The following is a 15057-nucleotide window of genomic DNA, read 5'->3' on the forward strand; positions in this document are numbered from 1 at the left end:
GAGCTTTCCAGGAACAAAGTGGTGCATTACAAAATGGCAGAAGTCCAGTTTGTAAAGTATGCCTAATAATTAGGACATTTTATTATTCACCTAAGGCCTTGTTGTTAACCAGATGTCTGTCTCTAACTTTGCCCAAGGCTGGCAGTCAGGGGTTTGGAGTTCACTGGTGGACCGCATCACATGTACCCACTAGGCTTGGTTTCCATGTGTGATAGGAACTGGACTAGATTATCTCTAATTTAAAGTATTCTACAACTTTAATTTCTCTGAGAACTTTGGGAATGACCTAGCTTTATTTAGGGCATGCTTTGCCTTTGTTGTGAAAAATTGAAGATGAGAATTACAATCAGTGTTAATTTTACTAGCACAATTTTTCTCTGAAGTAAGGTTAAGGTGAAAATGTTCTGTGAGAAAATCAGATGATGAGTTATAACCAAGGACATAGAACTATAGGAAGCTTTGTGGCAGAAGAATGACGGTAAAAGAGATTCGCCAGTTGTTGTAAAGTTATGGACCTTCTTTGTTGCTATATTGTGGATTTTTCACTGTGAGAGAGTTGTAGTCAATAAGGTTATATCTTCAGGTATTAGAAAATCTGCCAGGAATGATGCACCTAGAAATATGTACAAGTCCTTAAAAAGAAGTATTTGTACGTGTTATTCCTTTGGTTATTGTATTCTTGTGGGGGAAGTCAACAAACAAGTAAATGAAATAATAGAATAGTTGTTAAGTACTATTAAAAGAAAGTAAGGTAAGGGGAGAGAGAGTAATTAGCAGGGAGGGATGCTTATTTTAGGATGGTGAAGGAAGGCCTCTTAGAGGAGGTGACTTGCACCCTGACTTGAGGGATGTGCAGGTGCATGGAAAGGTCTGGAGGAATAACTGTTTCAGGACGATCAAACAGCATCTGTAAAGGCCCTGAGGTGGGGACAGACTTTGGCGTGCTTGAGGAACGATTGTCTTCTCTTCATCCTACCCCTCTGAGACTTTCAGTCCTACCTGTACACCAACACGCCTTTTCTCTGGGTTACCAAAATCATCCGTCTTTCCAAATCTAATGGAAAATTCTCAGTCTTCACACTACCATGTAGCAGCATTTGACACATTTGAGTACTTTCTGCTTCTTGAAATGCTTTTCTTTACTTTGCTCCCAGGGCACCACTCTTTCTCTCTCTCTCTCTCACTCACTGGTTTTCTTCACTGTTCCTCCATTGCTGGTTTTGGACCTCTAAATGTTGGAGTTCGCCAGGGTTTAAAGCTCAGCCCTCTTCTACTTAATCTGGGTAACTCAAGTTCCACGTCCGTAAATGCCATCCACCCATCGATGTTCACAAATTTGAATCTCCAGCCTTGACCTTTCCCTGCACTCCAGACCTGTGCATCCAGTTGCTTTTGTTGATAGTTGTCTCACGTATATGTTTTTGTCCTGCTTAGGTTACCACCAGTAGAAATGCCCTCTTTCAAGGCCATTCTAAATGCCAGAGCTTACACGAAACCTCACCTGACACACTGTTGGTGGTCTTCCAGCCTAGTTTAGAGATCAGCTCAAGGGAAAAAACAGAGGAGATTTATATTGCATCATTAACAGAAATTTCTTGCTGAGGGGCTTCTAGTGAAATTGGTAAAAAGCAACTTCTTATGGTAAGGTACCAAAGCTGTTTTGTTAAAAATGTGTTATAGAAGTGCTAAGGCTGGGAATGGTCAAAAATGTTAAGGTAGGGTTGTTCATCCAAGTGAATTATATTCATGAACAAGTTGCAAATAAAGAAGGAATTGGAGAACCAAAGGCCAGGAATAATCCAAGACAGTCCTGAAGAAGAACAGTAAGAACAAGAATTTGCCCTACTAGATATCATGACTTACTGTAATGCTGTAATTTTTAAGATGATGTACTGTTGCATTATGTGCCTTTCTTGTTTCCTATTTGCAAAATTCAGTCCTAAAGCTACTGGGTAGGGCAGAACGAGGTAAGCAGCCACAGGGTGGGGTGGGGTGGGGGTGGGATAGGTATCACAACTGAGCAAAGTTGGGAGTGTATCCCTGTAGCGATAGTCTGGTGTGGAGAATCAGGGCCCCAGCAGTGTGAAGGACATCCCTACAGAGGGCCAGCCTGTCTTGGAGGTGTCAGATCCTGATCAAGGTGGTCAGGGCCTTCCCACGGAAAGGCCCCAGGCATAGGGTGTCACAGCCTGAGCAGGTGAAGAAGGCAACATCCATACGAGGGGTAACCTGGAATGGAGAGGCAGAGATGCACAGGGAAAGAAGGGCATTGGTGGGGGCGAGACGGGGTGTAATGGCAGAGAGGAGTGACCATAAGAGACTATGGCTCTGGAAGTCAGGGGACAAGAGAGCCTTAGAATGGAAGGAGTTGTTAGCAGGGTCGGCTGCTAGGGAGAAAGAAAACAAGTAGGATGAGGACTGAATTTGTAAATTTGTAGGTGTAGGTTTGAACAGTTTGAGTTGCAGGGCCAATAACAGGAGTGAATGTGAATCATGAAAGGCGGAAATAGAAAGTATAGATTAGATTACTCAAGAAAAGTGGTTGTAGTAGGAGGAGAGAAAAAGGATAACTTGAGTTGGCAGGATGGTGGGAAAAGTACTCTTAGAATGGGAGAAACTGAGTTGTTTGTGTGCTTGGAAGAAGAATCCAATAGAAAGAGAAACTGAAAACAAGAGTCAAGGAAGATAATTGATACATCATAGAGGAAGGGCAGGTAGAAAAGGGATCACATAGCCCAACCGCAATTAAAGTCTACTTTATTGATGGTACACCTCAGTTTTTCCTAGTCTTTTGCGTTACAAACAATGCTGCGGTGAATAACCTTGTACATAATTTTGTACTTTTATTTATACCTCCCGTAAGTGGGATTACTAGATCATAGCATGTATTTAAGATTTTGATAGATGCTGCCAGCTTGCCTGCCAAAGGGATTGTAGTCATTTGTACTCTCCCCAGCAATGTTGTATGAGTTCTTCATTGCTTTACAAGTTTAGAGTTTGAATATCCCTCCCTTATGCCCAAATATGGAAAGAGAGAGAATGTGATGTTTTAAATATCATTTTAAATATCCTGTACATAAAATCCTCATGCTGTTTTCTAGACCTTGGTTGGTATCAATTTGCAGTGATGTCACAGATTCCATCCAGCTTCACAGTTATGCATATGTATGTATGTATGTACACCGACAGATGTATATGCATCTGCACATGCCGAAACGCATGTGTGCCTGTGTAGATTAACTCCAAAAGAGTATTATTGTTTTCCTTTGAAGGGTCTCCTAGGTCGTTGATTGTTAGTAGAATGTGACTTTTAGAACTGAGAAAAACAATTTTAACCAAAAAGCAATTAGATTGGTACCTCCTTGTGCAAATTTTAAAGAATTCTTTTAAAACCATATGACTTGAAATACTTTAGTAGAAGTGCTGTGAGAAGCTCTTGTTAGCAGGGTTTGGTATGTAAAGCCGGTGGTCAATGTGTGCTGCATTCTTCAGGGGATGTGCTTAGCATACAGAAGAGGAAATGTCTAAACAGAGCCAGCATTCTTGTTTAGAAGAATTTTCCATCCTCCTCCATCTGTGGTTAAGTTCTTAAATTGTTCCTATTCCTTTAATTTTCCCAAATTTGAATCTCTGTAGTAGTTGAATTCCTGTATCGTCTGTAACTAAAGATTCCTAACATAAAATGCATGTATAACTTTAAATTTCAAAACAGTTAAAGGTCTCAGGTTTTTTAATTTTTATTTTTTTAAAGATTGGCACCTGAGCTAACAACTGTTGCCAATCTTCTTTTTTTTTTTTCCTGCTTTTTCTCCCCAAATCCCCCGAGTACATAGAAGCATATTTTAGTTGTGGATCCTTCTAGTTGTGGCATATGGGACACTGCCTCAGAATGGCCTGATGAGCGGTGCCATGTCCGCGCCCAGGATCTGAACCTGTGAAACCCTGGGCCGCCAAAGTGGAGCGCATGAACTTAACCACTTGGCTACAGGCCGGCCCCTGACTGTTTATTTTGAAATATTTTAGACTCACAGAAAAGTTGCAAAAATAGTACAGAGTTCCTGTATACTCATCTCTCAGCATCCACTAATGTTAACTAGCCATAGTAAAATTATCAAAACTAAGAAATTAACATTGATACAATACTATTAGCTAAATTACAGACTTGTGTTCGGATTTTGCCAGTTTTTCCACCGCTGTCCTTTCTCTGTTCCAGGATCCAATCCAGAATCTCACATTGCATTGAGTTATGTTTCCTCAGTCTCTCCCAGTGTGTGACAGTTCCTCAGTTTTACCCTGTCTTTCATGGCCTCGAGGCTTGAGAGTGCTGGTTAGTTATTTTGTAGAATATCTCAGTTTGGGCTTCTCTGATGATTTCTCATGATTAGATTGAGGTTATATTTTTGGCAAGAATACTGCAGAAGCAGTATGCCTTAGTGGTGAGGTTAACTTTGATCACTTGGTTCAGCTGGTGTGTTGGACTTCTCCACTATAAAGTTACTATTTTTCCCTTTATAATGAATAAACATCTTGGTGGATATACTTTGAGACTGTGCAAATATCCTGTTTTTCCTCAAACTTTCATCCACTGATTTTAGTATCCTTCAGTGAATCTTACCTACAGTTGTTACTGTGGTGTTCCAATGGTTGTTTTCTGTTTTCTTCATCCTACCTTTATTAACTGGAATTCTGGAAGGAAGAGCTACCCTTCCTTTCTTCCTTCTCTCCTTCCTTTCTTGTTTGAACTCATGGATGTTTATTTTATTCTGTACTTTATTCAGTGCTATCATTTGTTTTGTTGCCCAAATTGTTCCAGCTTTGGACATCAGGAGCTCTTTCAGGTTGACTCCCGTAACCTTTTGACATGCCCCATACTCTTTTATGTACTTCCTTCCTTCCTGGCACCATCATATGCTCCAGGGTCTTGTATTTTTCCTGCTCCAGCCCTGCGATCGACTGCTTCTCCATGGAGCCCTAGTTCCTTTTATTGGAGAATGGTATTTAGGAATCAAGATCTGGGCACTGAATGTGCTTATTGCTTGAAATATGATTGCTTCTAGGCCCTTTCTTTGACGCTAGTGTGGGTTTTTCCATTAGTTTATATTATATATTACCTTTTCTTGGATTTTTTTATTCATGTTTACAGGAGGGTAAAATAAAAATAGACTTTTGAGAAAAATGAATTGTACGTTATAATATTTCATGTTGTTTTTGCTTGTGATAGAAGATAAGGAATTTCTTCTATAACTTCATTTTTTTATTTATAAACTTTTCCCCTCACTTATAGCCTCATTTGATATCTTAAGGAACCATTCACAGCTGACTGTCGGGGTTTGAAGGGGAAAAGGGGCAAAGATTTACTCCTTTTAATCTTTTAGTACTTTCTTATTCACTCATTCATTCATCTATCTTTGTTGAGGTATAATTGACAAATAAAATTATAAGATATATACTTTCTCTCCTTTTAAATTCTTGCTTGGAGAAGGAGGAATAGAATTTGTTCTTTCTTAGTGGGTGTTTATAAATGAGATTTTTTTTTTCTTTTTAGTGTAGTTATTGGGTTGTGTGTTGACCAAAATGCTAATATATGTTGAGAATAAAAACTGGTGAAAGTCTAAATAAACAGCACTATTTAAAAATGATTGTTTAAAACTTACATTTCAAATGTGGCTTCTTTTGAAGTAGTTGGCACATAAGCATTTATTACGTACTTACTGAATGTTTAAACAAGCTTTTAGAATAGGAAAAATAGTTTCAAATATTTCCTGTTGAAGAAAATTTTTACCTTTTTGCATTAAAACATATTTATTGATACCCACTGTGTCCAGGCACAGTGCCACATGCTAGAAATATTAAGGTGCTCAGAGTCCACATATTGTATAAAACAGGTTTAATAATTTTTTTTAAAAAGTTATATTAATGCAGTTTCACAATTTTAAATAATATTAAAGAATCTACAGTAAATAGGTAATTTCTCCAACCCTAAATTCCCCTCCTTTTCCACAGTCATTGTGAATAGTTGGTGTATCCTTTAGACCTTTTTCTTTACATATGCACATAGATACTACATATTCATAATGTCTTTGTAAGATAAATGGATTTATGCTGTATTTTCCTGCAGCTTGCTTTTTGTTTTTCATCTAGAAATGTATGTTCACAATCTTTCCATTTGTATTATATACAGAGAGCCATCCAATTTTTTACCTTTCTTTTGATGAAGTGAATAGTTGAGAAGGGTTAAAGATGATAAGAATTCAGAATCAAAGATTATGTAAACAAACATTAAGGGAGAGGCAGTCTGGTTTTTATAAAGTGAATCATGCCTTGCTAATCTATGGTTTTTTGAAAGAGTTAACAGAGAGTTGCAGCTGTATTTTAGGCTTTCAAAAAGACTTTGATGAGTTTCCAGACCAAAAATATTTAAAATTTGAAGTTGCTTTGTGTTTAAGAGAAACACTTTTGTCTCCCAGGGGGCAAATGTACAAATAGAAATAAAAAAATGTGAGTAAATAGATGTTTTGTGAAAAAGGATTAGAATCTGGGTTTCCTTTTGATTATTAGTGATACTTAACAGTTTCAGAAATGATGTGGAGAAGGGAGAGAAAGGAGAGTGCTGTTAACATTTCCAAGTATGCTAAACTGGAATATTTGGTATGTTAAATATTCAAGATGATTAGAATACATTTCAGAAAGATTTCCTACAGTTGTGTGAGTAGAAAAAAGTTACATGATGAGCTGCTTATTGATAAAGTAAGTGATCCAAGGGGTGACTTCTGAACCATGACATCACTTAAGTCAAAACAAAACCATTTTAACGTAGTAGATGATAGAGAGATGGATTTTGTTATCCTGAGAGGTAGTAGAAGCCAAAGATACTTAGAAATATGCTAACACCTAGTAAATGCATGATTTTTTTTCTCTTTTATAATCTCCCTCTTCCCAGGTCAACAGTAGTCCTGAATCTCTGAAGGCTGTAGAACAGGAGGTGAGAATGGTGTTTCAAAACATTTTGCACAAAGTAACCTGAAATGATTAACTATTGGTTCACTTCCTCAACCGCTATTCTCAAGACCTCAGATGCTCAGTTTGGAAGACTGCTGATGTTATTCACTGAAATGCAAAAGAAAATTATTTCCTCCCTCTGCGGTGGTTGCCAGGGCTTTACTGTAATCTGTAATTTACTCCTCCCCCAAAGTCAGCATTTTGAAATAAAGGGGAGAAACTTTAAGTAAATCCTGTGGAAATTCAGCCTATTTCTTTTTATCCAGCTCTAGGTAAGAAAACTAGTATGCTTTGCATAGTGTCCCTTGCTTAGGGCAGAATGTACATAGCTTGCATGTCTCCTGGAGACAGCCATGTGTCATTTTACCATGGGCTGCCTCTCAAGTTGAACAGATTTCTTCAGCCCCAGTCAGGGTACTATTCAGCTTCATTCAGCAAACATCTGTTGAAAGCCTGCTTCATGTCAGGCTTGATATGCTGGGCCCTGGGGATGTAAAGACAAATAAGACTCTCCTGCCACTAGGTCAGGGTTAGCCCAGGTCCATGGAAGCCCTTCAGCAGGTTTGTGACAGTGAAATAGTTGTCCTCTTTCTTCAGAAATATCCTCAGGGTTAGAACATTCATCCCTCTCCTTTAATCATCTGAATTTTCTTGAACCTACAGTATAATTTACATCTAGATTTATTTCATGTGTGTCTAGAGTTATTGTTCTCTGTTACTTTGGGTCACAGACTCCTCTAGGAATCAAATCAAAGTTATGAAACTCTCCAGAAATTACGTGTACACACAAAGTTTTGTGATCCTGCTGTGCCATAGAGTTGTAAATCAAAAGAACTTAAGAACCACTGCTTTAGACATTTAACTTCGTCTTGGGGAGAAAAAAATGTAAACATAAAAGTTAAAATATAAGGTGATAAGTGTTAGAGTAGGGGATACATGGGACTAGTTGCCTTTTGTAATTTTGTCTTTACTTTCATTAGTCTTAAAATCTTTGAATCTGAAAGACAAAGTTATATAGCAGAGTTGCTTGCCCCTTTATTTAGCTTATTTCAGATGAAGTCAGGCAGCCTACTTAGGAAAACACTACGTTGGAACATTTCCAAGTTGTCCTTAATGGGATAATTTATTTTCTGTGGTTGTGAACTTAACTTCATAGTATCTCAGAACATAAATAATCATGGGGCAATGCCAGATAACACATGACATATGTACACTATACAGCCGTGAGCACATGAGGCATTTGATGAATGAAACTACTGAAAATATTTTGTAAAAGTGTATAGACTTATAGCATGATATCTAAAACCAATAGCAAAATGGCACAAAGACCAGATTTTTACCACAGTATCTGAAGTGAAGTTAAAAGTAATGACACCTATTTTCTTTTTTTGTGTGGTAGAAAACATAACATACAATTTACCATCTTGATCATTTTTAAGTGCACAGTTCAGTAGTGTTAAGAATATCCGTGGGGCTGGCCTGGTGGCACAGCGGTTAAGTGCACACGTTCTGCTTCAGCAGCCTGTGGTTTGCCGGTTCGGATCCTGGGTGAGGACATGGCACTGCTTGGCATGCCATGCTGTGGTAGGCGTCCCACATATAAAGTAGAGGAAGATGGGCACGGATGTTAGCTCAGGGCCAGTCTTCCTCAGCAAAAAGAGGAGGATTGGCAGCAGTTAGCTCAGGGCTAATCTTCCTAAAAAAAAAATAGAATATTCACATCAGGGGCTGGCCCCATGGCCAAGTGGTTGAGTTTGCGCGCTGCACTTCGGCGACCCAGGGCTTCACCGGTTCAAATCCTGGGCATGAACATGACACCACTTGTCAGGCCACATTGAGGCGGCGTCCCACATGCCACAACTAGAAAGACCCACAACTAAAATATACAACTGTGTACCAGGGGGCTTTGGAGAGAAAAAGAAAAAAAGAAAATCTTTAAAAAATAAAAATAAATAAATTAATTAAAAAGAATATTCACATCGTTGTGAAACAGATTTCTAGAACTTTTTCATCTTGTAATTCTGAAACTATACCCGTTATACAACAACTCTTCCCTCTCCCTCCCCCCTGCCCCAGTAACCACTATTCTACTTTCTGTCCCTATAGTTTTGTCTACCTCATTTAAGTGAAATCATGTAGTATTTGTCTTTCCGTAACTGCCTTATTTCACTTACGTAATGTCCTCAGGGTTCATCCATGTTGTAGCTTGTGACAGCATTTCCTTCCTTTTCAGGGTGGAATACTATTCCATTGTGTGTACACACCACATTTTATTTATCCGTTCATCCCTTGATGGACATTTGGTAGCTTCTGTCTCTTGGCTATTGAGAGTAGTGCTGTTATGAACACGGGTGTGCAAATATCTCTTCAAGACCCTGCTTTCAGTTCTTTTGGCTTACCCAGAAGGGGTATTGCTGGATCATATGGTAGTTCTATTTTTAATTTTATGAGGAAACTCCATACTGTTTTCAAACCATTTTACAGCCACACAAACAGTGTACAAGGGTTCTAATTTCTCCACATCTCACCAACACTTGTTATTTTCTGTTTTTTTTTTTTTATAGTAGCCATCCTAATGGGTGTGAGGTGATATCTCGTTGTGGTTTTGATTTGCATTTCTCTGATATTAGTGATGTTGGGCGTATTTTCATATGCTTGTTGCCTATTTGTATATCACCTTTGAATGACACCTATTCTTTTAAAACTTAAATATGCATAGGAGTGCCGTTCCTTTATGGTTACAGCTCTAGAATCCCAACTTAGGTCCCTGCTTTCTGTGGACATTCTCCAGTGACATGCACAGCCTACAATGTGAGAGTTCCTTAAAGACTGAAGTGGCGACGGGGTTACAAAATGAGGACATTTATCAGACAGCCATGTGAGTCTCCATGTTTAACACACACACGTGCCGATGAAGAGGATATCTTAATGATATCAGGCCACGGGAATTGATAGGCCAGCAGTCTTCAGATAAATAAGCAACATTTGTAGTCAAGATTATTAGCCAAAACAGCATAACCTGGCATATAATGGGCATAAAACAGCAATCGGAAGTCTTCAAAAGTCACAGGTTGAATGTGAAATAATAGCATGCAACTCCCCTGTCACTTTATACTGAATAATTCATATAAATGCTTCCAGTTTCCATTTAGGTCCTAGTAAGAATTTTCCCTCATTTTGCACATTATGTCTTATAAGCTTACTGTTGACCAAAAGTGATATATTTGATCTTTTAGCAGGTTAATATTTAGGCTTATCTTTCTGCATTTTATTTCTAGTTGGAGGCATTGTTAGTGACAGATTTCATAATTTCTTCCATAGGAGATACAGTATAAGAATATTATCCCCCCAGTCAAACACTGTAGCAGAGACTTCCCATCTCAGTGCTTTCCTGCTAATCTTAGGAGCTTTATGTCACCACTGCCTGAGACACCAAGGAGAAATACCTCTTTTGAAAACTGTCCCCTAAAATTCAGAACTTTTTCCTCCAGCTCTCGTGCTCTATCCCTGGGATCCAGTTGTCAGAAGTACAGCCCACACAATGAGCTATTTTAATGAGTGTAAAATATTTTTATGTGGTAAAAGTATAAAAGAGAAGCAAGTTACAGATAAATAAATGCCATCTTATTTAGATAGCCTAGGAAAAATTTAAAAGATCATTTTTCTTCCAAGCAGATCTTAATTTACCACTTCCTTGTAGTACTAAACCTTGAGATCCTCAGGGTGTCACAGTCCTTTTCCTATTTTGGGTTCAGCTCTCTCCTGCTTACTTTATTTTATACTCCCAGATCCACAAAGGAATTTGGAGAGGAGGGCTTTTCCAAACTGTTTATATTGTGAACTCTTTAATTACTAAGTAATTTTTTAAAGGTAGAAATAACTAGACCTTGGGGATAGACTGATAAGGAGGAAGAGGAAATAATTTCTCTCCTTGACTTTTGTTTGAGAGGTAAATGACAAGGACAAGATTGACCTCAAATTATTTATTTTTCAAATAGCTTCAACAGCGTATAGTTGTCTCAACGTAGATGAGCTTGAAATTCTCCAGATCTTTCTGAATCCATAGTCTTGGTGGGTTTAAGTGCTGTCCATCAACACTATTCATCAGGAACCTGGACTGTTTGTTCTTTTATTTTTATTTTTTTGGTGCAGATCAGTCCTAAGCTCTATTGCCAATCTTCCTCTTTTTTGCTTGAGAAAGATTGTTGCTGAGTTAACATCTGTGCCAGTTGTCATCTGTTTTTTATATGTGGGATGCTGCCACAGCATGGCTTGATGAGCAGTGTGTACATTCATGCCTGGGATCCGAACCTGTTAACCCTGGACTGCTGAAGCAGAACGCGTGAACCCAGCCACCATGCCATCAGGCCGGCCCCTGGACTGTTTATTTTGTATGAATTTTTTAAATATATTTTATATTTTAAACCTTTAAAGAGTAGGAATTCATGTATATGGTAACATAAATATGAATTAACTAAGCTGTTAAATTAACCAAAATAATACCTCTTTTATTTTTTTAATAGAGTATACCTCAAAGTACAGACCAAGGGAGTGGTACTCAGGGCAGCTTCTAGTTGTCTTCACTGTAGGCCTCTATGGCTCCAGAAATATTACTATCAGTTTTTCTGACTCAACTCCAAAAAGCTAATTTCTTTGACTTAGTATATATATATTTTTTCTTCTTCTTCTTCTCGCCAAAGCCCCCCCCAGTACATAGTTGTGTACTCCAGCCGTGAGTGCCTCCAGCTGTGCCATGTGGGACGCTGCCCCAGCATGGCCCAATGAGTGGTGCCATGTCTGTGCCCAGGATCCGAACCGGCGAAACCCTGGGCCACCAAAGCGGAGCGCACCAACTTAATCACTTGGCCATGGGACCAGCCCCCTGACTTAGTAAATTTTTATCAGATATTTCTATATTAGATGCCAGTCACCAGCAAGGAAATAGGCAGTAATTTTGTCTTTTAATGTTAAGAGGGAAGGAAGTGATAGAGAATTGAGCTATGTATTTCTTTGGTTTATTTTCCTTCCCATTGGAAATCAGCCCAGTGTTTGCGTTGCACAGAAGAAAATAGCTACTAAATTCAGCTAATTTTATTAGCATATAGTTAGTATTGCACTTCAGATAACAGATAATCAAAGTTATCTTAAACACAAGGCAATAATGAGTGGATAGCTCCCGATTCATAAATAGTATGAATGGGTTTTCTTTTTCTCAAAACTTTCAGATTGAAAGATAATTTCATCTAGCAATACTAGTTCAAATTTGTTTGGAACTTATTTACTTTTTTTCCTTATAAAAGTAGCACATGCCTATTGTTTAAAAATTTGAAAAAAGGAAAGTAGTATAAGCAAGGAAAAAATTTTTATGTACTATCTCTAGTCACTTTATATACTTAAAAAATAGTTTTTGAGACCATACTTCATATATAGATTTATGTTCTGATTTTTATAATTTTTTCTACTTCAAAAAATATGTATAAATAATGCTAATAAGGGCAAAGAAAAAGCAAAAATCACTCATTATCCAACTACCCAGTGGCAACCACTGTTAAAAATGTCATATATGTCCTAACAGCTTTTGCTAGCCATATTTTTTAATTGATCATGCTGTGCAGAACTGTTTTAATCCCCAATCTCTTTCCATTTTGAATATTTTCCATCTCAGTAAATATTCTTCTATTACATGGTTTTTAATTGCTGCATAATATTCTGTATCATGGATTCTGTATCTGTGCGTGGATATCTGTATCAGATATAATAATCTGTATCATCTGTGTCATTGTTTAATCTCCTATTTTGGAGCATTAAGTTGCTGGCAGTTTTTTGCTGTTATAAATGACATCGTGTATACATCTCTGATTGTTTCTTTAAAAGTATAGTATTTTTTTCAATTTAATATTTAAGCATTTTCCTATGTCACTGAAAATTCATTTTAAGTAAGTATTTTATGCTAACATAGATACACCATTTTATTTTTCTTTTGCTAGATTCAGAATCTCAGAGGATGTTTGTTTTTGGTAAATGGATCATTGTCTGTCTTGGATATATGTGTTTCTTAAAATGGTGATGAGCAATAATATAATCAGCTGACCAGCTATTGTACAAGTCCAAGTACAATATAAATTGTCAGAAATTGAGAATATCAAGGGATTTACTAGAATGAAGGTCTTCAGCAAACAGTTGTGTTTTATCCATGTCTTAGAGCTCAAGCCCATCAGTAGAACTAAGATAGTCAAGACTCTTAGTGAGTAACTCCTTGCTGGGCCACATTCTGTGACTTTGTACGTTTCTCATCACTTAAGGGAGGAAAAAAACCCCTAAAGCCTGGGATAAGGATGAGCGGGGTTGGAGGAGCACTGTTGAAGGAGAAAGTGCTCTCAATTTGCCATAGCAAATATAATTCATTTTGCGTGACATATGTTCTCATCTGGTAATTAATTTTACGTTAGTTCAGCCACTCATGGTAGTGAAATTTGTGCCACATCAAAATGCGTCATAGTAAATTAATATTAAGAGACTATACTGAGGATGAAACATTTTAATGTTGTAAAACTAAGAGTTTTGGTGATGAAGTTAAGTTCTCCAAGTGTGGTTACTTTCATTGTAGTTGGTGTTCATCATAGCATGTACAGTTGACTGTATGTCTAAAAATGCTTTCTTGTACTTGAATAGCATTTTAAATTTGAATTTGAACTCCTTCTTACTTCTCAGCACCTAAAATAACCTAAATCTCTCAGATAGTGTATTGTAAAGCTGTGCAGTGGGTATGTAATTTTGATTGCTATGGTATTAGTTTTGTTTTTTTTTAAATTGCTTGGATTCTGTTCCATTATTTTTATAGCTATAATGTATTTTTAACAATGTTCTTCAAAAGTTCAAAAAGACAAAGTTTTAAAGAGGGAAATAAAAATCAGTAATAATCATCCCCCACCATAGCACAGCTTAATTTTTTTTTTTTTTTTTGAGGAAGATTAGCCCTGAGCTAACTACTGCCAGTCCTCCTCTTTTTTGCTGAGGAAGCCTGGCCCTGAGCTAACATCCGTGCCCATCTTCCTCTACTTTATACATGGGATGCCTACCACAGCATGGCATGCCAAGTGGTGCGATATCCGCACCTGGGATCCAAACTGGTGACCCCTGGGCCGCTGAGAAGGGGAACGTGTGAACTTAACTGCTGCACCACTGGGCTGGCCCATAATATGTTTATATATATATTATTTTTTTGTTTTAGGCCAAAAGCATACATTTAAAAATTTTCAAAGGGGCTTGCCTGATGGTATAGTGGTTAAGTTTGCACACTCTGCTTCAGTGGCCCGGGGTTTGTGGATTCAGATCCTGGGCATGGACCCACAAACCGCTCATCAACTCATGCTGTGGCAGTGTCCCACATACAAAAAAATAGATGTAGATTGGCACAGATGTTAGCTCAGCGACAATCTTCCTCAAGCAGAAAGAGGAAGATTGGCAACAGATGTCAGCTCAGAGCCAATCTTCCTCACAAAAATAAATAAATAATAGAATTACAAAGTTGTGCATAATGCATTATTATAAATTGTAATAATAGCTAACATTTTAAATGCTTAGTATGTGTGAACACATTGCTAAGTCTCTATATAGAATACCTTATAGTAATCCTATGAAGTAGGTACCATTATCTCTATTTTACAGATCAGAAAACATGGGTCTAGAAAGAATACATAACCAACCTAAGGTCATATGTTTAGTGAAAGGTAACCTCACTAAATTTACCATAATCCTTATTATTATTATTATCATCATTGCTAGTAGTAAACTTTTTGTCAAGTTCTCTTTTTCTAAGACCTAGGTACTTTGCTGTAAAAGAACTGCCTCATTATTGGTAGCATTGGACAGTTGTTTTTCATTATTTTGGAATCACAAACCCCTTTGAAAATCTAATAAAAGTTGTAGATTCTTTTCCCAGAAAAATGCATTGTACTCAAATTTTTGCATAAAATTTCAATCTGAGCATGTACCTCTTGAAGCCTACCTGTAGACCTAGAATAGTAGTTATGTTAATGAGTATATAAATCACCTGGT

The 15057-nt window shown here is 37.6% G+C and overlaps 1 protein-coding gene across 9 annotated transcripts in view; it reads left to right on the plus strand.

Annotated features, from left to right (window-relative positions):
• Positions 1–15057, plus strand: part of SPAG9 (sperm associated antigen 9) — a 126509-nt gene that overhangs the window by 66078 nt on the left and 45374 nt on the right. For 5 of the 9 annotated variants that reach the window (XM_044744225.2, XM_044744227.2, XM_044744230.1 and 2 more), the window contains one exon: positions 6941–6982. The exons of the other annotated variants lie outside the window; for them this stretch is intronic. In XM_044744225.2, the coding sequence (XP_044600160.1) occupies positions 6941–6982 (42 nt within the window). The remainder of the gene's footprint in view (positions 1–6940; positions 6983–15057) is intronic. 9 annotated transcript variants of the gene reach the window in all.

The sequence above is a fragment of the Equus asinus genome, chromosome 13, assembly GCF_041296235.1.
Source record: "Equus asinus isolate D_3611 breed Donkey chromosome 13, EquAss-T2T_v2, whole genome shotgun sequence".
NCBI classification, from domain to species: Eukaryota; Metazoa; Chordata; class Mammalia; order Perissodactyla; family Equidae; genus Equus; species Equus asinus.